The sequence below is a fragment of the Nicotiana attenuata genome, chromosome 2 (genome assembly GCF_001879085.1).
Source record: "Nicotiana attenuata strain UT chromosome 2, NIATTr2, whole genome shotgun sequence".
Taxonomy (NCBI): domain Eukaryota; kingdom Viridiplantae; phylum Streptophyta; class Magnoliopsida; order Solanales; family Solanaceae; genus Nicotiana; species Nicotiana attenuata.
In genome coordinates, this window is record NC_031990.1 from 96,092,506 (window position 1) to 96,118,857 (window position 26,352).

At 40.8% G+C, this 26,352-nt stretch overlaps 1 protein-coding gene across 2 annotated transcripts; it reads right to left on the bottom strand.

The window, feature by feature from the left end:
• Positions 19,440–23,511, bottom strand: LOC109215647. 2 transcript variants are annotated; one of them, XM_019379752.1, is made up of 9 exons: positions 22,993–23,509; positions 22,831–22,864; positions 22,539–22,712; positions 22,077–22,166; positions 20,369–20,434; positions 20,150–20,241; positions 20,017–20,064; positions 19,825–19,932; positions 19,440–19,622 (listed from the first exon to the last, which is right to left on the bottom strand). In XM_019379752.1, the coding sequence occupies exons 1-9, from the start codon at positions 23,277–23,279 to the stop codon at positions 19,589–19,591; spliced, it is 933 nt and encodes a 310-aa protein (XP_019235297.1). In that variant the 5' UTR covers positions 23,280–23,509; the 3' UTR covers positions 19,440–19,588. The 2 variants fall into 2 exon arrangements, with proteins under 2 accessions (XP_019235297.1, XP_019235306.1); XM_019379761.1 differs by lacking the exon at positions 19,440–19,622 and adding an exon at positions 19,650–19,744 and having other exon boundaries at positions 22,993–23,511.

A 26,352-nucleotide genomic window follows, 5' to 3' on the forward strand; every position in this document is an offset into this window, starting at 1 on the left:
ACTTTCCTATCTCCAAGCTAGATCCTTCTATTTTGAATTGCATCACTAAGGAAATTGTAGAAGAAGACAATGTACTACTTAATGTTATTCCAAATGAAGAGGATATAAGAAATGCAATATTCAGCCTGTCAGCCACGAGTAGTGCTGGGTCAGATGGGTACGATGGATCCTTCTTCTAAAGTTGTTGGGACATCATCAAGAAGGATATCATAGCCTTTGTTATTGACTTCTTCCAAGGTAAGCCTCTGACTAAATTCTATACTCATACTTGTCTTGTTCTTATATCCAAGAGCGTTGCCCCTTCAATTTTTGATAAATTTAAACCTATTAGCCTTTCTAATTATACTAACAATATTATCTCTAAAATCCTTATATTAGGCTATATCCTTTGCTTACTAAGTTAATCTCTAATAATCAAAGTAGTTTTGTTAAGGATAGACTCATTACTAAAAATATTCTTTTAGATCAGGAAATTGTTCAATCTATCTCTAATACAAATAAAGGTGGTAATGTTGTAATGAAATTGGACATGGCTAAAACCTATGACAGAATGTCTTGGAACTTTATCGCTGTTATACTTAGGAAATTTGATTTTGCGAAAATTTGGATTGACATGCTCTTTAATCTTCTGCCTAGTAATTGGTATTCTATCATCATTAATGGTACTAGGAAAGACTTTTTAAAATCTAGTTAGCGTTTAAAATAGGGTGACCCCCTATCTCCCTCCTTATTCATCCTTGCTGCTGAAGTACTTTCTTGCTCCCTGAATAACCTTTTGCTAGATAATTATTTTATTCATTTCTGTATTCTACTTAGATGTCCACACACTAACCATCTAGCATATGCTGATGATATAGTTATCTTTTCTGGTGGTAATAACAACTCTATTAATCTCATCATGAATATTTTTTATAATTAAGGAAAAAACTCTAGTCAAAAGGTTAACAAGGATAAAAGTTTTTTCTTAACTGCTTCTAAAACTACTGTTGTTAGAATTAATAGATACAGGGACTGTACTGGTTTTATGGACAAGAAATTTTTTTTCACCTATTTGGGATACTCTATTTACATTGGGAGAAAAAAGACTGCCTACTTTGATGGCATGGTTAACAGTATTGTCAAGAAGCTTAATGGCTGGCACGAAAAATTGCTTTCACATGGAGGTAAAGTCATTTTCATCAAGAATGTGCTTCAAGCGCTCCCTACTTATTTTCTTTTTGCTATATGTCGTCCCAAAGTCACTTTTAAGCTTATTGAGAAACATCTTGCCAATTTCTTCTGGGGATACTATCGGGATCAAAAGAAGTATCACTGGAGATCCTGAAAAAATCTTTGTTATCCTCTTGAAGAAGGTGGGATTTGGATCAGAAGAATGCAAGATATTGCCAATAATTTAGCCACGAAAAGATGGTGGAGGTTTATAACTATCCCTTCTTTGTGGGCTACTCTCATGAACTAGAAATATTGTGCTAGAGTCCATCCGGTAATTAAACACAATGTATCTAATAATTCTCACCCATGGCAGAAGATGATTCAAGTTAGAGACAAGGCTGAACCTCACATTATTTGGCATATCAACTATGAAACTCAAGTGTATGGTGGGATAATTGGACTGGAAAAAGACCTTTAGCTTCCTTGTTTCCAAATGCTAACAAAAGCTCCAAAATCCTTATTAAAGATTTTATTCAAGATGACAACTGGAATATACATAGGTTCAAAGATTTGTTTCCAGAGGAGCTTATTCACCATTTAGAAAAGGCAGTATAGCCTGGGAGACACTTGTACTTGTTTCGGTTTGTCATCCCGGTCCCTACACTCCATAAAGTTTCATCTAGACACTTCAACTTAATCAAAACAAGACTTTTAAACCCTTCTGACCGTTGATCGGGCTTATGTGGCATTGATATGGTTGAGGTGGACAAAATAAGTGATTTACACGCACATTAAGTGCGTGAGCTGATGATTTTTCTTTATTAAAAAAATAAAATAAATAAATAAAAAATACTATTCTTCTTCTTCAGCCCCTACCGGGCCCCTTCGTTCTGTCCCCCCTCCCCTACCCCCTACCCCCCGTCTTCTTCTTCTTCAACCCCTTCCCCCCCTCGTTCTGCCCCCCCCCCCCCCCTCTTCTCTTCTTTCTTCTTCATCCCTTTCCCCTTTCGTTCTGCCCCCCCCCCCCTCCCCTTCTTCTTCATCCTTTCTCCCCTTCGTTCTGCCCCCCCCCCCCCTCTTCTTCAATCCCTTCCCCCTTCGCTCTCCCCCCCTCCTCTTCTTCTTCAGTCCCTTCCTCCATTTTTTCCGATGGTTTTAGCTTTCAAATTTTTTCACAGCCCTTTCAAATTGTGGTAGAGGAATAAGTCAAAATTCAAAAGACCTAATTCTCTGCTCATGTATTTTTCATTTATAGCTAACTTTCTTTAAAAGAGGAGTGAAGGAAATAGTGGTACTCATGGTGGAGAAGCCATGACAGGTGGGTTATTATTTTAAGAAGGTTGAGTGGGTGGGTTTGAAGAAGGGAGGAGGGGTTTTTTTTAATTTTAATTTTTTGCTTATTTTATTTTATTTTTTGTTTAAGAAATTAAAATTTTGTTAAATAATATTATTTTGGCATAGAATCTGATGTGGATGCTGATTTGTCATCCACGTCAAGCAAGTGAGCTTCACGCGATTCCGAAGAGTTTAAAAGTCTTGTTTTGATTAAGTTGAAGTGTCTAGATGAAACTTTATAGAGTGTAGGGACCGGGATGACAAGCCGGAACAAGTACAATTGTCTCCCAGGCTATTCTGCCTTTAGAAAATATCAACATTGGTAGGCATGATCTGCCTGACCAAGCTTTTTGGGATCACACTGATAATGGTAAATATTCCAACTAGACAACTTTACATCTGTTCAGAGACACAAATGAGAAAAATCAATTCCTTACAAAGGTATGGAACTCTAGCATTCCTTTTAAAATTTCTTTCCTTACGTGGAGATTGTGCTTATCTAAACTTCCTTTTGATGATATTATCCTTAATTTTGGTAAGAACATTGTTTCTAATTGTAACGACTGCACTAATTCAAAAAAGAGACTATGCAAACATATTTTTATTAAGAGTGATGTAGCTAGGTATATTTGGAAAGCTATAGGATCCACTCTGAGAATCATTCCAATGAAATTGCCAATTAGAGGATTAATAAATCATTGGTGGCTACAGAAATCCAATAATGTTCTTCACAAACTTGCTCTCCAAATCATCACTATTATGATATATTGGAAGATGAGGAAGAGTAGATGTTCTTGCAAATATGGTGATAAAAAGAGGTTCAAGTACTACAAGATGAAGCAACAGATTTATTAGAATACTCAAGCTGCAATCAATAGAGCTTTCTCAAAATACAAGCTAACATTGCCTTGGGTCAAATTTTGTGACAACATAATGAAACTTTAACCTATTCCTAAGGATATCTCAGTATTGTCACGACCCAAACCTATTGTCACGACCCAAACCTATGGGCCGCAACGGGCACCCGGTACCTTACTCAACCGAGTACCTACGTAACGTATCTTTCGTATCATACTATCATAGGTAAATGAGCTAGAGAGGCTGTCGTGAGATAAGTACAATAAAATATGGAGAAATACTCGATATTGGACGATCCAACATGTAATTCAAACCTATACATATGACATACGGGCCTATAAGGCAAAAATAACCACTCGTATACTGAACATAGGCCGACAAGGCCATACAATCTTTACGTGCATGACATCTGTCTAAAAGCCTCTAAGGATACATAATTGTCATAAAGGTCGGGACAGAGCGCCGCCATATCAAATAATACACATCTAAATTATACTGACCAAACAAGCAACTCCGAAGCAAATGGAGTGCACCAACATCTTCCGCTGAGCTGATCGCCTACTTGAAGGACTCTCGACCTGTCTATCAAGACCCGCGGGCATGAAACGTAGTGTCCCCAGGTAAAAGGAACGTCAGTGCGAATAATGTACCAAGTATGTAAGGCACATAAATAAGTATATAACAGATATGGAGGGATATAGAGTAAATGACTCAACCTGTAAGTCTTGATAACTATGAAATAATTATAGTGTCATGCATATGCGTATGAATTTCATGTCGTGCATATGTACATATTTCATAACATCATCAGGCTTATGAGGGCATCCCATCATATCATCTTGGTCTTACTGTGGGCAAAATCATCAACGTATACCAGCTGATCAGGTGGTGGTGCGTATATAACGCCATAACTTTTTCTCATATCCCATATATATATATATATATATATATATATATATATATATATACCATCTGGTCGTGGGTCAATGTGCATGTATAAATGCATGAAATACATAAGAAATATTAATAAGATTTTCTCGGAATGCCNATATATATATATATATATATATATATATATATATATATATATACGCGTATATAACGCCATCTGGTCGTGGGTCAATGTGCATGTATAAATGCATGAAATACATAAGAAATATTAATAAGATTTTCTCGGAATGCCATAAAAATCCATATGCCTTTTGGATAAACTTTATCAAATACGTATTTTTTTGAGATCCATGAACAGAAGATATAATAATAATCCACATGGGGAATCAAGAATATAAATACCCCTAGTATTTCTATGAATAGAGTCATTTATAAAATTTGTGTATTTTGCTCGTTTCATTTGTATTATTTGGATCATGCCAAAAAGAAAGAAGGGATAGCCTTAACATACATGGAGTAGGAAAAAATCCATATGATATTCTTGAATAAGGTTGCACCGTACTCCCTTAGAATCACAAAATCTCACGTTGCTAGTGTGCTAAGAAATCTTGTTGGATTTTGGTTGAAGAATGAAAATCTTCACTGCCGTAGTGAACTTAATTTGCTAAAAAAATGATTTGAAGTGGGTAAATATTGGTGATCAGTGGCTGCTAAGAGTGACAGAGAGGGGTTACATTTGAATTCTTTTAGTTCTCATCAGATGCAAGTTTTGTCACTTGGATTCTTACATTTAAAGACTTCTATTGGCTTTCCATTATGAAATGAATGCCAAGTTTTATAGTCTTTCATTTTGCCACATACTACAATGCCTTAAAGAGTCATCATGGATTTTGAGGGGTGCTGCCACGTTACACTTTCATCTTTATCCAAAGTTTCTCAATTAATTTAATTAGGTAATATTCTGTTACTCGGTAATTAATCAATTACCCGCATAATTAAGAATTGTCTCAAATTACTTAAAATCCTACTTCTTTTAATACACTTTATATATTCCAATATCATGGTCACATGATACTTTTTATGGTACTAGTCCGTAAATATCGGGTATTAACGCTTGACCCGTATTTTACCCCCACATGCCAAACTTGGACGAATATTCATTTTCTTTGACTTGCTTCCCCTTTCACATTCACAAATTTACTCATTATTTGTGAAATAGCATAATCCTTATAATCTCCAAATAATCTTTTACTTGGACTGATGTCAATTACATTACGACAAATTTAATGTACAATACTACAGGGTGTGACATCGTCATAATTTAGTACAGTGAAGCGTAACATCATCGTAATATAGTACTGCAGGACGTAATATCGATGTAATATTGCGGGGCGTAACATCATTCCCCCCTTTGGAACATTCGTCCTCGAATGTTGGCTGATGCACTTATCATTTTCATAACCCATAGCTCTTGCGAATACTTTAATATTTCTTTCCACTTAGGCAAATGTTCTTTGAATAAATCCAAAGGCCAGGGCATTCCTCTCTTTAGGCCTCTTTCCCATGCCATGACTTGTGATCGACTTCCTTCTAATCTCGTAACTGTTTCTACCTCCTATCATGCAGCCTCTACGATACTGACCTTGTAAGTGTGCCTATGCGACTTTTCTCTCCTTTTCCTTCAAATTTTTGCGAATCTCTAGGCCTTACTTTATAAGCATATACAAGACTTAATAAGATACCTCTCTGGGCATCTATAAATGTACTGAATTCTTCGCTCGGTACTTTGTAGAACTTGCGAATATTGCTACATCTTATTTCATAAACAACTTTATCTATCCGCATGATTTTACTGCATCCAGATAGGTCATACTATACCATAACTCTTACTTCGATTTATCGTTGTGGAAGTCTGCTACCAAATTTCAGCTTACTCTTGTTGCTTATCCCATATGTATAAATCCCATACCTTTAATGCCCTCTACTACTGTTCATCTTAAGAATGACGGCCTAATCTCAGCTCATACTTGGTGACTTTTGTCCACCCATTATGATTTGCCTCAATATTAATCTACGATATACCACTGATAGCTTAAAACCTCTTACGTAATACCTTGCCGCTGGGCTTACGTTACATCGAGGAATAGTTGAAGTGATTTCCATAATCGTAGTTCATAGTATCTCGATGTGATTCACCTTATGGGGTTATTCTAATCTCGTGCCGTCTGCGAAATCTTTTCTCCTTCTCCCTTTTTTTCTTCAAATCACTATTCAATCGAAGGCCCAAACATCATCCTTTATCTATTGCAATCACACCTTTACTTCACTACCAGGGCAGCATTCCATCTCTTTTAATGGCTACTAGTCTTAGACTCCTTTGAGTTTATATAGGCCGTCAGCTCTTATTGTTTTCATGGGCTTACTCCTGAGGACTTATCCATTTTTGTCACCTTCTCACTTGCCTTCTTCTTATCCTTACTCTTCTCTTTCTAAAACCTTGCCGCTTTATCATACTTTAGCTTGCGATCGATTCTCTTATGCTTTTCTGGAACATCAAGCAAGACATCGCATCGCTTTTAACTCTTCTTTTACTCTCTAATTAGACCTTTCGGTACTTAGAAGCCATAGGCAAGAAGGTATTCCACTGACGATGTTGCTATCATTCCTGGATACTGAATCCCCTCGCTTCTAGCCTTTTATCCGTAGTATGGACTATTCACAATCTTCTGCATTTGAGTATCTCGTACGTTGTTCACCTTTAACTTTCTTACCTTAAAATCTTGCATCGTATCTTTTATCTCTCTCATGATCTCCCTTCCACACAGGTATATTTTACGTTCACAACTTAAAGCTTTATTATAATACTTGCACTTCTGGTGCCTATACAATCCGATGGAAGCTTCATACTGACTTCTGATGAGGCTGGTACTCTTCTAACTGGCTTTATCGTAGAGTCGTTATAGAATATGGTTGTTGTACTATCTGTCTTGTACCTATGATATTAAGAGTGATCCTGTACTGCAATATTGTGACGACCCGGCCAGTCGTCTCATGAGTTACCGCTCCATTTCCCCAATTTCTGCTTCTTTATGCTTCGTTATCTGTGTTTTGTGGTATCGGGTTGGTCGGATTGAGTCCGGAAGGAGTTTGGGGAAGTTTGAGACACTTAGTCTCTTTTAAGAAGGTTTAAGTTGGAAAAAGTCAACCGGATGTTGACTTATGTGTTAGAGGGCTCGGATGTGAGTTCCGATGGTTCGGTTAGCTTCGGGAGGTGATTTATGGCTTAGGAGTGTGATCGGAATAGGTTTTGGAGGTGCGGAGTAGAATTAGGCTTGAATTGGCGAAGTTGATATTTTGGCGATTTCCGGTTGATAGGTGAGATTTTGATATAAGGGTCGGAACAGAATTCCAAGAGTTGCAGTAGCTTCCTTGTGTCATTTGGGATATGTGTGCAAAATTTTAGGTCATTCGGACATGGTTTGGTTTGGTTTTTGACAAAAGCGTATTTCGGAAGATTTTTAGAAACTTAGGCTTGAATTCGATGTGTTTTGGGTAATTTGATGTTGTTTGAGGTGTTTCGATGATTGGAGTAAGTTTGAATGAGGTTTTAGGATGTGTTGGTGTCTCTGGTTGAGGTCCCGGGGGCCTCGGGTGAGTTTCGGGTGGTCATTCGGACCATTTTTGGAGTTTGAAAGTTGCAGATTTTGTTCCAGCAGTTGCAGGTGTTTTGGCCTTCGCGTTCGCGAAGGAGAGCTCGCGTTCGCGAAGGGCCGGGTTTTTGTAAGCTACGCATTCGCGAGGGTCTAGGCTGCGTTCGCGAAGGCTTGTGAAGGAATCCCATCGCGTTCGCGAGTGGGTATACGCGATCGCGAAGAAGTATGTGAGTCAGATGGGTCCAAGGTAATTTATTCATCGCGTTTGCGAGAAGGTGTTCGTGATCGCGAAGGTGTAGGTGGAAGGTGCATCGCGTTCGCGTCTGGCATGTCGCATTCGCGTAAGGAAAATTTTTGGTCAACGCGATTTGTGAATCACGATCGCGAGGTGTTGACCGCGATCGCGAAGAAGGGGGAGTCAGACCTGGGCAGAATGTTTTAAGTCATTTCATCCGCGATTTTGGGGCTCATTTCCTCCATAGTTGATCATTTTGAGAGCTTTTTGAAGGAGATTAAAGAGGGATTCAAGGAGAAACGTTTGGAGATAAGAATTTCGGACCAAAAACTCGACTCTATTGTGAAATCTACCTAGAAAATCATGGAACTTAAGTTAAAAATGGAAGAACTAGGGCTTGGAATTTTGGACTTTTGAATTGGGATTTGAAGGACCATTTGGAGTCGGATTTAAGAACTTTTGATATATATGAACTCGTGGGGAGATAAGGAATCTAATGATGCAAAAATTCTGAGTTTCGAGAAGTGGGCTCGGGGCACGGGTTTTGCTAATTTTTTTGGTATTTTTCGATTGTTTTCGCTTGGGCTTTGTTCCCTTAGCATATTGTGACGTATTCATTCTGATTTTGGATAGATTCGACGCGCGTGGAGGCCGATTCGAGGGGCAAGGGCATCGCGAGCTAGAGTTTTAGCCGGTTCGAGGTGAGTAATGACTGTAAATGATGTCCTGAGGGTTTGAAACCCCGGATTGCACATCGTAGTGCTATATTGAGGTGAGACACACGCTAGATGACGAGCGTGGGGTCGTGCACTATTAGGTATTGTGACTTGGTCTGTCCCGATTGATGATTTTACCGCGTATTTTACAGAAAATTAGTTGTTATCATCATGATTTGGGCTGATTGCCATATTTGGGCTTCGTGCTAACTGTTTGAACCCTTCGGGGATTTTTATCACTATTTCCTCACTGTTTTGACTTATTACTTGAACTCAGTCATACTTGAGCGACTGGCTGTGGTGGGCACGAGGAGAGGTAAAGGGAGACCTAAGAAGTATTGGGGAGAGGTGATCAGGCAGGACATGACGCGTCTTAGGATTACTGAGGACATGACCCTTGATATGGAATTGTGGAGGTCGAGCATTAAAGTTGTAGGTTAGGGGGAATTTGTGGATATTTCTACAGCGCACTAAAGTGAGACTAGCCAGTTAGGAGTTACTCTTATGATGCTACTGATCAGCTACTGATGCAGGGATTTATCTGTTGGATATTAGTATACCTTTCATCCTTTTCATATTTCCTATATTTCTTATATTGCTGTTATTCTGTTATGCTATGTTATGTTATGTATTTTATGTTATTTTAGTATGAGTCTATTGATAGTACTAGTATATCATTTCTTGTTGCTGTCTTGAGCCGAGAGTCTCCTGGAAACAGCCTCCCTGCCCCTCGGGGTAGGGGTAAGGTCTGCGTACATATTACCCTCCCCAGACCCCACTTGTGGGATTACACTGGGTTGTTGTTGTTGTTGTTGTCATGCTGTTTTCCACTGTTTTACTACTCAGCCATTTTTACTCAGTTTTGAGACTTAAATGATATTTTAAATGATGTTTTCGGCTGAGAAATACTATTTTACTAATGCCCGAGGGGCTTGTGATGATTTTCGGACTGAGTACGGCCGAGGGCCAGATGTGAGGATACACTGATACTGATATAAGGCCGAGGGCCTGAGATACATATGTACGCCACGATGTGGCTTGATTGATATGAGGCCGAGGGCCTAGATTTGATGCCACGAGATGGCTTGATATTGCGCTTGGGCCGTAAGGGGCCCCTCCCGGAGTCTGTACACCCCTAGTGAGCGCGGGTACCCATTGTGATGTGAGATTGAGCCCGGGGGGCTGGTATTGTTCTGAGATTGAGCCCGAGAGGCTGGTACTGTTCTGAGTTGTTGCCCGAGGGGCGGATTTGTTGATATTGTGCCCGAGGGGCAAACTTCTATTTGTTATTTACCTGTCAATTACTTGTTTTACTTGTTGAAAGAGGGATTTTACTTGATACTTCACTGATTTACTATTTTTAAGTGATTTTACTACTTCGGTATAGAATGCCTTGTGTTTTACCTGTTTTCTTACTTTCAGTCATTATTTATATTTATTACTCACTAGGTCAGAGTACTCACATTACTCCCTGCACTATGTGTGCAGATTCAGGCGTAGCAGGTCCCGCCCCCGAGTGCTGACTCATTCCAGCTTCAGGCGGATCTTCGAGGAGTCTTTAGGTAGCTGCTGGCGTTCACAGCCTGGAGCTCCTCTCTATCTATTTCTTTTATGTTCTATTTTCAGTATTTGAGACTCTGTAGTTACATTTGAGAATTTAGTATCTTAGACGCTCGTGACTTGTGACACCCGGTTAGGGCTGTGTCGGGATGGATTTCCACTTTTTATCTCTATTTCCGCTAAATATTGCTATTAAATCATGTTTAAACTATCTTTATGTTATTTAACTGCTTAAAAGGACGAATTGTGTTAGACTGGCTGGCCTTGTCTTCACGAAAGGCGTCATCACGACCGGGTTCGAGGTTAGGGTCGTGAAAGTTGGTATGAGAGCCTAGGTTACATAGGTCTCACGAGTCATGAGAAGGTTTCTCGCGGATCGGTACAGAGACATCTGCATTTATCCTCGAGAGGCTGCAGAACCTTTAGGAAAAACTTCATATTCTTGAAATTCTTGTCGTGCGAACTTGTTAGACCGAGTACTAAACTTCTGTTATCATATTCTCCCAGAAATGGTGAGGACACGAGCTACCGGACGGGGTGGACGACCACCAGTGCCACCAACTAAGACCACCAGAGGCCGAGGACGTGGTCGTGGCAGAGGCAGAGTAGCGAGGGCAGCACCTATTGATCCACCAGCTGCCCCAGCTCAGGATCAGGCTCCAGCAGTACCAGTTTAGGCATGAGCTGCGCCCATCGTGATTCCGGGTCTTCAGGAGGCCTTGGCACAGATCTTATCAGTTTGCACTGGCCTGGCTCAGGCAGTTTCAGCCACCACTGCAGTAGCTACTTCACAGGCCGGGGGAGGCAATCAGACCCCTGCTGCTCGCACACCTGAGCAGGTAGTGCAGGGACTTCAGACGTCGGGGGCACCTCCAGCCCAGCCGGTTGCACCAGCTCAGGAGTTTGTTATGCCAGTTATGCCGGATGATGAGCAGCGTCAACTGGAGAGGTTTGGTAGACTCCAGCCTCCGACATTCAGCGGAGCAGAGGGCGAGGATGCCCAGGGTTTCTTGGATAAGTGCCAGCAGATGCTCCGTACAGCAGGGATTCTTGAGTCTATTGGTGTGGCATTTACCACCTTTCAGTTTTCTGGGGTTGCCTTCACTTGGTGGGAGGCGTATGAGAGGCGTAGGCCAGTTGGTGTAGCGCCCCTTACTTGGCAGCAGTTCTCTGCTCTCTTCTTAGAGAAGTATGTGCCGCAGTCTCGCAGAGAGGAGCTGCGTAGACAGTTTGAGTGGTTGCGACAGGGGGATATGACTGTGTCACAGTATGAGTCGAGGTTTTCTGAGTTGGCTCGTCATGCCGCCTGGTTGGTTCCGATAGATCGTGAGAGGATCAGGAGATTTGTTGATGGCCTTACTTATCATCTCCGTATTCTTATGACCAGAGAAAGAGTGATGGGTGCTACGTTCGAGGAGGTGGTTGACACCTCTCGTGAGATTGAGACGGTTCGCCGTCAGGAGCGAGAGGAGAGGGAGGCCAAGAGGCCTCGAGGATCGGGCAGTTATAATGGTGCTCCTTCAAGGTGCCAGTTTCAGCATGGTAGAGGCCGTTCTTTCAGGTCTGCTCAGTCAGCCCGCCCAGACTATTGCGGGGCATCTTTAGGTCGTGGTTATCATGGATCTCAGCAGGGCCAGTCATCACTCAGCGCCCTTCCAGCTCAGAGTTCATCTCGTGCACCATCCGCTCAGGGCTCTTCTATGCCGAGTGCATCTGCTAGTCACTCCGGTGTGAGGGGTTCCCTTCAGTCCCCTTCTCCAACACCTTGGGAGTTCTTATGAGTGTGGCGAGATGGGCCACATGTGGAGGCAGTGTCCTCATCGGGTTGCTAGTTCGTCTCAACAGAGGGGCCAGCCCTCGACTTCTGCTATAGTTACTTCACCACCCGCTCAGCCAGCTAGGGGTGGAGGTCAATTAGCCAGGGGTCGCCCCAGAGGGGGAGGTCGATCAGGGGGTGGCCAGGCTCGTTTCTATGCTATCCCAGGCAGGCCAGATGCTATTGCTTCAGATGCTGTCATTACAGGTATTGTTTCAGTCTGCCACAGAGATGCCTCTGTATTATTTGATCCCGGTTCCACCTTTTCTTATGTGTCCTAGTATTTTGCTCATTATTTGGGTATGCCCTGGGAGTTTCTTGCTTTACCTGTTCATGTATCTACCCCGGTGGGCAATACTGTTGTTGTAGACCGTGTGTACCGATAATGTGTGGTGACTATTGGGGGTCTGGAGACCCGAGTGGATCTATTGTTATTGAGCATGGTGGATTTTGATGTCATTTTGGGCATGGACTGGTTATCTCCGTGTCGTGCTATTCTGGACTGTCATGCTAAGACAGTCACTTCGGCTATGCAGGTGTGCCGCTGATCGAGTGGCGTGGTGTGATTAATTATATTCCTAGTAGAGTGATCTCTTTCTTGAAGGCCCAGCGTATGGTTGGGAAGGGTTGCCTTTCATATCTAGCGTTTGTGAGGGATGTCGGAGCTCAGACTCCCAGTATTGATTCTGTCCCAGTTGTGAGGGATTTTCTCGATGTGTTTCCTGCAGACCTACCGGGCATGCCACCAGATAGGGATATTGACTTTGGTATTGACCTGGTGCCGGGCACTCAGCCTATTTCCATTCCGCCGTATCGTATGGCACCAGCGGAGTTGAAAGAATTGAAGGAGCAGCTTCAGGAACTCCTAGATAAGGGGTTCATTCGGCCTAGTGTGTCACCTTGAGGTGCGCCGGTTCTGTTTGTGAAGAAGAAGGATGGCACAATGCGAATGTTCATTGATTATAGGCAATTGAACAAGGTAACAATTAAAACAAGTATCCTTTGCCTCGCATTGATGATTTATTCGACCGGCTTCAGGGAGCGAGAGTGTTCTCCAAGATTGATCTCCGTTCGGGCTATCACCAGTTGAAGATCAGGGATTCAGATATTCTTAAGACAGCCTTCAGGACCAGATATGGTCATTATGAGTTCCTTGTGATATCTTTTGGGATGACCAATGCCCCAGCAACGTTCATGCATTTGATGAATAGCGTGTTCCGGCCTTATCTTGATTCATTCGTCATAGTCTTCATTGATGATATTCTGATGTATTCGCGTAGTCAGGAGGAGCACACAAAGCATTTGAGAGTTGTGTTGCAGAGATTGAGGGAGGAGAAGCTTTATGCAAAATTCTCCAAGTGTGAGTTTTGGCTTAGTTCAGTGGCTTTCTTGGGGCACGTGGTGTCCAGCGAGGGTATTCAGGTTGATCCAAAGAAGATAGCGGTTCAGAGTTGGCCTAGACCGTCCTCAGCCACAGAGATTCGCAGCTTTCTTGGTTTGGCAGGCTATTATCGCCGGTTTGTTCAGGGATTCTCATCTATCGCATCACCCTTGACCAAGTTGACTCAGAAGGGTGTTTCATTTGTATGGTCGGACGAGTGTGAGGAGTGCTTTCAGAAGCTCAAGACAGCTTTGACCACAACTCTAGTATTGGTTCTGCCATCAGCTTCAGGTTCATATACCGTGTATTGTGATGCTTCGAGAGTTGGGATTGGTTGTGTATTGATGCAGGAGGGTAGAGTTATTGCTTATGCTTCTCGTTAGTTGAAGCCCCATGAGAAGAACTACCCCGTTCATGATTTGGAGTTGGCTGCCATAGTTCATGCATTGAAGATTTGGAGGCATTACTTGTATGGCGTATCTTGTGAGGTGTTCACAGATCATCGCAGTCTTCAGCATTTGTTCAAGCAGAAGGATCTTAATTTGAGGCAGCGGAGATGGTTGTAGTTGCTTAAGAATTATGATATCACTATATTGTACCATCCGGGAAAGACCAATGTGGTGGTCGATGCTTTGAGCAGTAAGACAGTGAGTATGGGGAGTTTGGCATATACTCCAGTTGGGGAGAGACCCCTTGCAGTTGATGTTCAGGCCTTGGACAATTGGTTCATGAGGTTGGATATTTCGGAGCCCAGTCGGGTGTTGGCTTGTGTGGTTTCTCGGTCTTCCTTATATGATCGCATCAGAGAGCGCCAGTATGATGATCCGCATTTGCTTGTCCTTAGGGACAGAGTTCAGCATGATGATGCCAGAGATGTGACCATCGGTGAGGATGGGGTGTTGAGGATGCAGGGCCGGATTTGTGTACCCAATGTGGATGGGCTTCGAGAGTTGATTCTGGAGGAGGCCCATAGCTCGCGGTATTCTATTCATCCGGGTGCTGCGAAAATGTATCAGGATTTGAGGCAGCACTATTGGTGAAGAAGAATGAAGAAGGATATTGTGGGATTTGTAGCTCGGTGTCTCAATTGTCAGCAGGTGAAATATGAGCATCAGAGACCGGGTGGCTTGCTTCAGCAGATGGTTATTCCTGAGCGGAAGTGGGAGAGGATCACTATGGACTTTGTTGTTGGACTCCCACGGACTTTGAAGAAGTTCGATGCTATTTGGGTGATTGTGGATCGGCTGACCAAGTCCGCGCACTTCATTCCTGTGTGTACTACCTATTCTTCAGAGCGGTTGGCAGGGATTTATATCTGGGAGATTGTTCGTTTGCATGGTGTTCCGGTTTCTATCATTTCAGATAGAGGTACTCAATTTACTTCGAAGTTTTGGAAAGTCGTGCAGAGAGAGTTGGGTACTCAGGTGGAGTTGAGCACAGCTTTTCATCCTCAGACGGACGGCCAGTCCGAGGGTACTATTCAGATATTGAAGGACATGTTGTGTGCTTGTGTCATTGATTTCGGAGGTTCATGGGATGAGTTTCTACCGCTTGCAGAGTTTGCTTATAACAACAGTTATCGGTTGAGTATTCAGATGGCTCCATATGAGGCTTTGTATGGGAGGCGGTGTAAATCTCCAGTTGGTTGGTTCGAGCCCGGCAAGGCTAGGCTGTTGGGGACTGATTTGGTTCAGGATGCTTTGGAGAAAGTGAAGGTGATTCAGGAGAGGCTTCGTACAGCGCAGTCGAGGCAAAAGAGTTATGCTAATAGGAAGGTTCGAGATGTGTCCTACATGGTTGATGAGAAGGTTCTGTTGAAGGTTTTACCCATGAAGGGTATTATGAGATTTGCGAAGAAAGGGAAATTGAGTCCTCGGTTCATTGGGCCTTTTGAGGTGCTTCGGAGGATTGGGGAGGTGGCTTATGAGCTTGCTTTGCCACCCAGCTTGTCGAGTGTGCATCCAGTATTTCATGTTTCTATGCTCCGGAAGTATATTGGGGATCCGTCTCATGTTTTGGACTTCAGCATGGTTCAGTTGGATGATGATTTGACCTTTGATGTGGAGCCAGTAGCTATTTTGGGTCGTCAGGTTCGGAAGTTGAGATCTAAGGATATAGCTTCAGTGAAAGTGCAGTGGAGAGTTCGGCCGGTGGAGGAGGCTACCTTGGAGACCGAGAGGGAGATGCGGAGCAGATATCCTCACCTATTTAAGGCTTCAGGTATGTTTCTTGACTCGTTCGAGGACGAACGTTTGTTTAAGTTGGGGAGGATGTGACGATCCGGCCAGTCGTCTCATGAGTTACCGCTCCGTTTCCCCCATTTTTGCTTCTTTATGCTTCGTTATCTGTGTTTTGTGGTATCGGGTTGGTCGGATTGAGTTCGGAAGGAGTTTGGGGAAGTTTGAGACACTTAGTCTCTTTTAAGAAAGTTTAAGTTGGAAAAAGTCAACCGGATGTTGACTTATGTGTTAGAGGGCTCGGATGTGAGTTCCGATGGTTCGGTTAGCTTCGGGAGGTGATTTATGGCTTAGGAGTGAGATCGGAATGGGTTTTGGAGGTGCGGAGTAGAATTAGGCTTGAATTGGCAAAGTTGATATTTTGGCAATTTTCGGTTGATAGGTGAGATTTTGATATAAGGGTCGGAACGGAATTCCGAGAGTTGCAGTAGCTTCGTTGTGTCATTTGGGATGTGTGTGCAAAATTTCAGGTCATTTGGACACGGTTTGGTTGGGTTTTTGATCAAAAGCGTATTTCGGAAGATTTTTAGAAACTTAGGCTTGAATTCGATGTGTTTTGGGTAATTTGATGTTGTTTGAGGTGTTTCGATGATTGGAGCAAGTTTTAATGAGGTTTTAGGATGTGTTGGTGCCTTTGGTTGAGGTCCCGGGGGCCTCGGGTGAGTTTCGAGTGGTCATTCGGACCATTTTTGGAGTTTGAAAGTTGCAGATTTTGTTCCAGCAGTTGCAGGTGTTTTGGCCTTCGCGTTCGCGAAGGGGAGCTCGCGTTCGCGAAGGGCCGGGTTTTTGTAAGCTATGCATTCGCGAGGGTCTAGGACGCGTTCACGAAAGCTTGTGAAGGAATCCCATCACGTTCGCGAGTGGGTATACGCGATCGCGAAGAAGATGTGAGTCAGATGGATCCAAGGGAATTTATTCATCGCGTTCGCGAGAAGGTGTTCGCGATCGCGAAGGTGTAGGTGGAAGGTGCATCGCGTTCGCGTCTGGCATGTCGCATTCGCGTAAGGAAAATTTTTGGTCAACGCGAATTTGAGAATCGCGATCGCGAGGTATTGACCGCGATCGCGAAGAAGGGGGAGTCAGACCTGGGCAGAATGTTTTAAGTCATTTCATCCGCAATTTTGGGGCTCATTTCCTCCATAGTTGATCATTTTGAGAGCTTTTTGAAGGAGATTAAAGAGGGATTCAAGGAGAAATGTTTGGAGGTAAGAATTTCGGACCTAAAACTCGATTCTATTGTGAAATCTACCTAGAAAATCATGGAACTTAAGCTAAAAATGGAAGAACTAGGGCTTGGAATTTTGGACTTTTGAATTGGGATTTGAAGGACCATTTGGGGTCGAATTTGAGAATTTTTGATATGTATGAACTCATGGGGAAATAAGGAATCTAATGATGTGAAAATTTCTGAGTTTCAAGAAGTGGGCCCGAGGCTCGGGTTTTGCTAATTTCGGGATTTTGGTATTTTTCGATTGTTTTCGCTTGGGCTTTGTTCCCTTAGCATATTGTGACATATTCTTTCTGATTTTGGATAGATTCGACGCGCGTGGAAGCCGATTCGAGGGGCAAGGGCGTCGCGAGCTAGAGTTTTAGCCGGTTCGAGGTGAGTAATGATTGTAAATGATGTCCTGAGAGTTTGAAACACCGGATTGCACATGGTAGTGCTATATTGAGGTGAGACACAAGCTTGATGACGAGCGTGGGGTCGTGCACTATTGGGGATTGTGACTTGGTCTGTCCCGATTGATGATTTTACCGTGTATTTGACCGAAACTTAGTTGTTATCATCATGGTTTGGGCTGATTGCCATATTTGGGCTTCGTGCCAACTGTTTGAACCCTTCGGGGATTTTTATCACTATTTCCTCACTGTTTTGACTTATTACTTGAACTCAGTCATGCTGTTTTTCACTGTTTTACTATTCAGCCATTTTTACTCAGTTTTGAGACTTAAATGATATTTTAAATGATATTTTGGGCTGAGAAATACTGTTTTACTAACGCCCGAGGGGCTTGTGATAGTTTTCGGACTGAGTACGGCCGAGGGCCAGATGTGAGGATACACTGATACTGATATGAGGCCGAGGGCCTGAGATATATATATACGCCACGAGGTGGCTTGATTGATATGAGGCCGAGGACCTAGATTTGATGCCACGAGATGGCTTGATATTGCGCTTGGGCCGTAAGGGGCCCCTCCCGGTGTCTGTACATCCCTAGTGAGCGCTGGTACCCATTGTGATGTGAGATTGAGCCCGAGGGGCTGGTATTGTTCTGAGATTGAGCCCGAGGGGCTGGTACTGTTCTGAGTTGTTGCCCGAGGGGCGGATTTGTTGATACTGTGCCCGAGGGGCAAACTTCTATTTGTTATTTACATGTCAATTACTTGTTTTACTTGTTGAAGAAGGGATTTTACTTGATACTTCACTGATTTACTGTTTTTAAGTGATTTTACTGCTTCGCTATAGAATGCCTTGTGTTTTACGTGTTTTCTTACTTTCAGTCATTATTTATATTTATTACTGACTGGGTCGGAGTACTCACATTACTCCCTTCACCGTGTGTGCAGATTCAGGCGTAGCAGGTCTCGCCCCCAAGTGCTGACTCATTCCAACTTCAGGCGGATCTTCGAGGAGTCTTTAGGTAGCTGCTGGCGTTCGCAACCTGGAGCTCCTCTCTATCTATTTCTTTTACGTTCTATTTCAGTATTTGAGACTTTGTAGTTACATTTGAGGATTTAGTATCTTAGACGCTCGTGACTTGTGATACCCCGGTTAGGGCTGTATTGGGATGGATTTCCACTTTGTTATCTCTATTTTCGCTAAATATTGCTATTAAATCATGTTTAAACTATCTTTATGCTATTTAACTGCTTAAAAGGACGAATTGTGTTAGATTGGTTGGCCTTGTCTTCACGAGAGGCGCCATCACGACCGGGTTCGGGGTTAGGGTCGTGAAAAATATTCTCATTCACGAGATCTATAATTTTTTGGATCCAATAATCAGACTCCTGATTTACTTCGTTGATGTAATTTTTTATTTTCTTCTTCCTTCTGATCAGCCTTTATGTCGGCTTAAATTATCTCCCGAACTATGGTTCATGGTATTAGTTATTATGTTTAGCCTTTCATGGGTGTTATGGAAAATCCATGATATAATCCTGCATTTATGACCTGGGCTCGATTCTTTCTTTTAACATATACCGAAACCTTCTATGGCTGTATATGCTACATGTATAAAACTCCGAACCCTTAAGTGCGTTCATAACGTAGCCAATTTTGGATCATTGATCGAATAATTTCTTTCGTTCCATCTTCGCTTTCTTTCAACGTTAGCTATTACTTTTTCTGATCTTTCTGCCCCATTGTTGCGTCCATACTTAGCTTATCTTAGCTCTCACGCATGCCGGAATTTTCGTACAACTCATATGATTTTCGAATATTACTTTTGATTTTACTTCCCGTCCACTAGCCACGGTAGGTTCCTCTTTCTTATGGAGGACATACAATGTTGTTGTGAAACTGTTGTTACAAGACCATTTCCTCTTTAGGTCATTGTGCTTAGGTTGAAGCCTCCTTCTTCATTTCCTCACCTAGTCTAATATTGTAGTACTTAGGGAGAACCCTTGCTCTTAAATCTTCGAATAATGAAGTTTGTTTAGTACAATCGTGTCACTGAGAAAAGGAATTATATATGGTTTCGTGTATATGCATACAACAACCTCGAATTAGAGTACTTTTTAATTATATTCTGCTTCAAGTATGCTTCTTCTCCATTGCAATCCTGCCACTGCATGCCATAAGATAGATGATAGATTAGCAAAAGGCGCATTTTGAGGGGCATGTTTGTGTATGCCAATGCTATAGTGATCATGCCGTGAAGTTTGAACTCTGTGTTATCCTATATCACTCCTATATGACCAATAAAATCTTGAAATTTAGAGATTGAACTGGGAAGTTTTCAAAAAAGGTAGGAAGATCAATAATATGACCTAAGAAATGCCTGTGGAAACATTCTCGAGAACAGTCGGCCTTTTGCTTTGATAAGCAGAGCATATATTCCGTAACAGGGGATGTGGACCACAGCCAATCCAAGATACCTGAAACCAACTTTTCCATTTAGGATATCTAAATTGTAAAGGAATCAAGAATGTCAACAGAAAAGGCATGTCTTTAGTCGTTACCACAAAGGTGCCCATGGAGTGTTAAGTTCCAAGAAAGGATACGGCCACCTGCGCGACAAGGAACTTCAATTAACCACAGAAAAGAATGCTTTTTTACATATGAATGTGCGTATGGTGGTACATGTTTATTTACCAATTTAAGCAGCACGCGTGTAGAGTCCACTGGAAAACAATATAACAACAGCTCCACAGCACAAAATATGTGATACCAAACCATGTAAATTGCTGAAACACAAAACAGCCTTCTCCTTTTAGATTTTACAGGATATCGACAACTTATAGCAAGCCCTGAAGGGTCTCCAAAAAGCTTGTTGAGGTTGGAGATGGGCATATAAGAAACTGTTGCACTTACAAGATTGTTCAGGACTGAATCAAGAAGAAGAAAAATAGCATTTACAGAGTGCATGCATCCAATTAGCTGCCATGTCAACAAAAGTTAACAGTTAGAGAAGTTTTTGAGTAAAATAAGCTGCAATTCGAAAATGATTCGGACCACTTCCATTAAAAAAATGTCTCTATACAAGAAGCTAAGAAAACAAAAAGAATAACGCCTTCGACGTTTCAACTATGTGAATTCTTTCAACGACTAGGAAAACATCTCAATTTACATCAAAGATTATTGAACTTTAGAGTCTTCTGATAGAGCCATATGTGCAAGTTTAACAATGGAGCTCCATTTTTGCTGAAAGCGTGCAATCTTATTTTGTAGTCACAAGAATATTTGCTGATTTCAGTATTAACTACAATAGCAAGTTGAATTCCCTTTGCTTGACTTTGTAAAATTACATATTTGTGCTCAGAAAGAAATGCATTCTTAGTCCACCATCATGGTCCCTCTCTCTCTTCACCGTTTAAGAGCAATAAGCAACACTTGCATGGATGATCAGAAATTCCAAAGGGAAATCACAAGCTTCTCAGATTTTTCGAATGGTGTATGCTGAATGTGTGCATAGTATTTGGATAGAAAGAAACAAGAGAGTCTTTGAGAAATCAAGTAGAGGATGGGAAAGTATTGCATATATTTGCAATGTTAGAGCCTCACCTAGAATAAAAATTGTACTGCAAAAATATATGTTCTAGCTAGATAGCGTGGTTCCTGATTTGGTTTTGTTTGTTTCTTAGTTTCTTTGGATAGCTAGCTGTGTTGGCTAAGCTATGGAATTGTATTGCTACTTTGGTAATTAATAAAATTTGCAGTTACCAAAAAAAGAGTCATTGACCTAATGTTGCTCCATTTTTCTGTTATCTTAAAAGGAAAATGCAACTTGTTACCTCATAAAGGGCAGGCATTTCGGATCATCTATTTACTTTGAGTTAGAGCTGTATTTTGAACGATACATTTGAGGTTGTAGCTTGAGTTTTGCACAGTCTAATAATGTTATGAGAACAATGGAATTTCATCTTTATAATGTTGTTTCAGGAAATAAATAGAAACTTGTAACTATGGAGTTAAATCATTAAAAAGCTGGTATTCATGCTATTTTTCCAACAATTGTGTAAATTCTTAGATGGTTAGGAGTAAACTTGCAATTAGTTAGTAACTATGCTCAGTGTTCTAAGATGACAACAAATATGTTCCTCAAGGATGTAAGGGAACAAAAGCATTGTGGTTATCTAAAGTTCCAAATTTTCTCATGCAAATACCATAATCATAGCTGAGTTCACCTGTCCTCTCCCTGTTTCTCTCCCCTCTTTCCAACCTGTCTCCCCTGGTTTAATGGTTGGCATGGTCTTCATGAATTAGAAAGGACTATCAATACGCCCTATTTGCGTTTTCTATGCATGGTAGCTTTGTGTAATAGTTGACGATATCACTTTCCTTTGAGAAATAACCATGATTTGGTGCATAATCTAGATGGAACACGTGAAATGACTGATACTTTGATCATATAAACTAATATTGTGAATTTTTGACATGGAAAAATGCGTACTCTTGATAGAAACTTGACTAAAAGATTTTCTTTAGATGGTTAGAGGAAGAGTAACATTCTAAAGGGAATGCAGTGAGAGCTAAACATGATGCATATAATGCTGCAGCATTTCAAATAAAGATGACTCACCAGGGTGAGCTTAAAGTTCTCGCCCGTCATAAATGGAAGCAAAAGACACCAAAAGACAATATCTGTCAGCATAACAGCACCTGCACTAGTCTATGAAAAGAAAAAAAAACTTGTGTCAAATTTCTAACAGTAAACTCAGGTGAGTTGACCAATTTAAAAACAGCTTTTAGCTATTTGGATTATCGTGACAGATTAGCTTATAGATCAGAGATAATATAGGAAGTACTATATTATTTTATTTCAATTGTTGCTGAATTAAGCAGTTGTTATTGCAATTAGGCTAACAAAGTTGTTTCAGGCCATCCACCAAACAATATTCACAAGAAAAATCCTGCCTTGCTAAACTTAGTAATTCATACAAGTTTCATTGCAGCTATCCCACACTTTCAATAACTGTATGCTCCCCAGGACCTTGGGAATTTGTGAAAACATATAAATTTGATAGTAGTTTCTAATGCTAACCTGATAAATAATTTGCATAAAGTTTTCCCAAAATCCAAGTCGTTGCTCAGAGGATGCCCCATTGCTGCTGTTCTCTTCAGCCGCAGTTTTAAGAAATTTCTCTATCTCCCCGCGCCGGGAGAGGGGATTTCTTGTATACAACCAGCATCCCCGCGCCGATATAATGGTTCCCAGCTGCAATGCAAGCACATATTATGGTCAGCTATATATCAACCGCAAAACATATTAACTCTATAAGTATTCACTAAATAATGAGCTGCAAGAAATTGGAGAAATTATTATGTGTCCGTACAGCAAAATAGACCCCAACCAAAGCAAACGTCCACCTGGAAATTAAGCAATTAATTAGAATATCAGATCAGTTAAATTCTATTGAATTGCAGAATATAGTCTGAATTATGAATAAATACACAAGTATATGTAGAGAATTAGGAAGAAGCAGGTGATTAAGTACTGTGTGTAGAAGAAGAAGACGAAGAAGCCAAAGTTGGAAACAGTCTGATAAAGCAAGAAAGCCATGGAAACAAAGGCGAAAGCTCTGAAGAAGAGAAGCCAAAGAGGATGGAGATTTCGCCAACATGGGACCCACAGATCAGTGGACTTGGTAGGATACTCTGTGTCCTTTCGCTGCCTATTGATGAGCCTCAAAGCTACAGTAGTAGGGATGATGAAGATTAGAGCACACACGGCAACTTGCCATTGAAGCCAGTACTCTAAGCCCAAGCTTTCTTTGGCCGACATCACTGTTATCTTCTTTGGAGCAGATGAATTAGTTGATGAAAAAGAAAGAATATGAGAGGGAGCAGTAGCAGCAGGTTACTAGCTGAGCTACTGGATTGAATTTTCTGCCATGGAATTGGAGATAGGAGGAGGAGTTTCCATCTTATTACTAAGTACTTTGGAAATTTCAGTTTGGTACAGGCATACGACAACCGAAAAGTAAAAAACGGTGGTTGGTAGTTGTCATTTCTGAATTCTGAATTCTGAATTCAGCCTTTTCCTTTTCTTTTTTTCCTTTGTTTTTCAAGAGGGGAAAAAAGGGGGTGATGTAGGGCCAACAACGTTTGTTTAAATTTTTTAAAATTTAAAATAGAGACATACAAAGGTAGCCCGCTGCATTAAGTTCCCGTTAAGCGCGGAGTCCGGGAAAGGGCAGGATCACAAGGGTCGATTGTATGCAGTCTTACCCTACATTTCAGTAAAATATTGTTTCTAGGGGTGTAAATGTTAGAATATACTATAAGCCATACGCGTCCTGCCGGCCTTCAGAATCTGCAGCAATGTTCTGCCGGTCCTACCGCGGTTATGCCAGGATCGCGGCCAGAGTGGCCTTCAGAATCTGCAGCAGTGTTCTGAAGGCCAATTTTTATTTACTTGTTTAAATTTCATAAAGTTTCCTTTTAAATATAATAGATCATGTATTGGTTTGTGTGTCCATTGCTTACATAGTAGATGATTTAGTGTATAGAGTTTAGCTTATACACGGAAGATTAAATCATCGGTTCTTGTAAGACATAAAAGTTAATGTTCACAATCTAATGTTGGAATTGGACAAATCATCGAAATGGTTGTAGTACAAGATTAAATGTAATTTATCTTGATTATGGGAATAGGTCTAATTCCAACTTCTTGTGCTAATACACTTTGTATGTATTGAACGGATCAAGTAGAGATAAGTATTTTATACTGACTTTATAAAATAATTTCTCTAGTCCATTTAATGTACTTATACTCTTAATCCTGATATAATTATTATTAGATGTGTATGTCACTTGTTGTTTTGATTTATTAAAAGGCGAGATTCTTTCGTGAGTCAATAAGCCTGGTAAATTGGATAACAATGATATACATTGGCGAAGTAATAATTAGTTGATGGAATTCATGTCTCGGTTTTGAGATTGATGATACTCCTTTATGAAAGCTTATAAGTTTTCATGTGTAAACCCGGCCGGTGGATTTTGTATCTGACACATGAAATAAGTTAAGTGTAAGTCTAAAGGAAGTAATCAATAAATTAAATAGTCAGTAATTTAATTTTATTGATTAGTATCTGAATTTTAACATGGGGAGTTAAATAAGGTTTTATGGAAGAATTTCGAAATTGAACTAAGGAGTGCAATTACGAATTTTTAGTGGAATAATTCGTAATTTATTATGGTAGAAATTAATTTCAAATTTCAAAATTAATTCCATAATAGGAAGCCTTGTTAATTAAATTATGCGGTCCCTACTGTGCCTGAATAATAGGAAATAAAGGAAACCTTTCCTTGGTGGAAGAAGAAAACCTAACAGGTTTTGGAAAAGTGTTTTTGACCTAAAAAAAATGCAGCTATATATATATGGTATTTAGCTGGTCGTTTTTGACACAGAGAAAAAAAATACACGTTTTTCTTCCTTGAATTTCGCCCACCCGAAGTTCTCTATTTTCCAGTTTTTATTTGGGTAACACAGTAGAAGACTGTGGAAGGTTGCTGAGGTCTTGCAATGCTGGAACTGGAGAAGGATATCGATTTGCTTTGTTCACGCTTCAAGAGGTAACTCGTACAATCTCCGTATGTGCTAATTGTTTAGATTACACGTAATTATGATGCTATGTTTGCTTCCGCTGCGCAATATGATCCAACAATTGGTATCAGAGCCTACTCACGTCTAATTAAATAATTAGGATAAACCATAAGGATTAATATCATGTTCTATATGCAAGTTTTGAATTACATACGAAGTTTGTTTTTTATGAAAACCTGCACTGTTTCGGCGTGATTATCTGTTATGGGTTGTATTGATTATTCTGAAAACTTGAAATATTCTTTTAATATTGGTGATGTTAAGTTAGAATAATCTGAAAATTGAATTTAATCATGAAAAACGTAAAAACAGTTTTAGCCGAATTAGGGCAGAAAATCGGAGGTCAACTAGTTGACGGACTCCGATTGACCTGAAACTTGGCAGGTCCATGCGAAACGGCCTAGTGAGCAATACACATCAGCTTCGCTCATGACGTAAGCCGTTTTTGGGGCTTTCGGGGTCGTTTAAATGGTGTTTTTGCTGTTTTTTTAAAAATTTTGATTTTTTTTTTTGTTGTTTTTAATTCCAGTAATCGTGGGGATCAATTCCCATGGTCTCCGGGGTTAAAAATTAGTGATCTAATATTTTTACACGTTGACGTAGGTCTTCTTCCATATCGGATAAAAACATTATGAATAATCACTAGATTATACTAGTCATTGATTACTTGTATTTACTCTCCATCTGAGTATGCATGTTGGTTCAATGTGACTAATATATGTTGAATGTTGATATTCACTTGGCTTAAATTAACAGTTTACTCTCCATCTGAGTATGACCTGTTTAAGTTTATGGGGTGGATAATCTGTCATTATATATGTATATTGCAAGAATAACTTCTTTCCCATCGAAATTTGTTGTTCAAGGTGCATAGATTGTATGTATATAGTGTTTTTTGAATTTTAATATTCAATAATACAAACTGATTTGATCTATTTAAATATTAATGTCTCCCAGATTGACAATGACTGTTTTCAATCCCCTTACTGCCATTCTTACTCAAACCAAACTTGAGGGTCCGAATTATGTTGATTAGAAACGAAATTTGGATATTGTTCTACTTGCTGAAGAGTACAAATTTGTGCTCGATGAGGTGTGTCCAGAAAAACCTGGAGATGATGCCACAGATGATGAACAAAAGGCTGATGAGATGGCGCGGTGTTACATTTTGGCATCCATGTCAAATGTTCTGCAACATCAGCATCAGTCGATGGAGTCTGCTTATGACATTCTGGAAAATCTCAAAGAA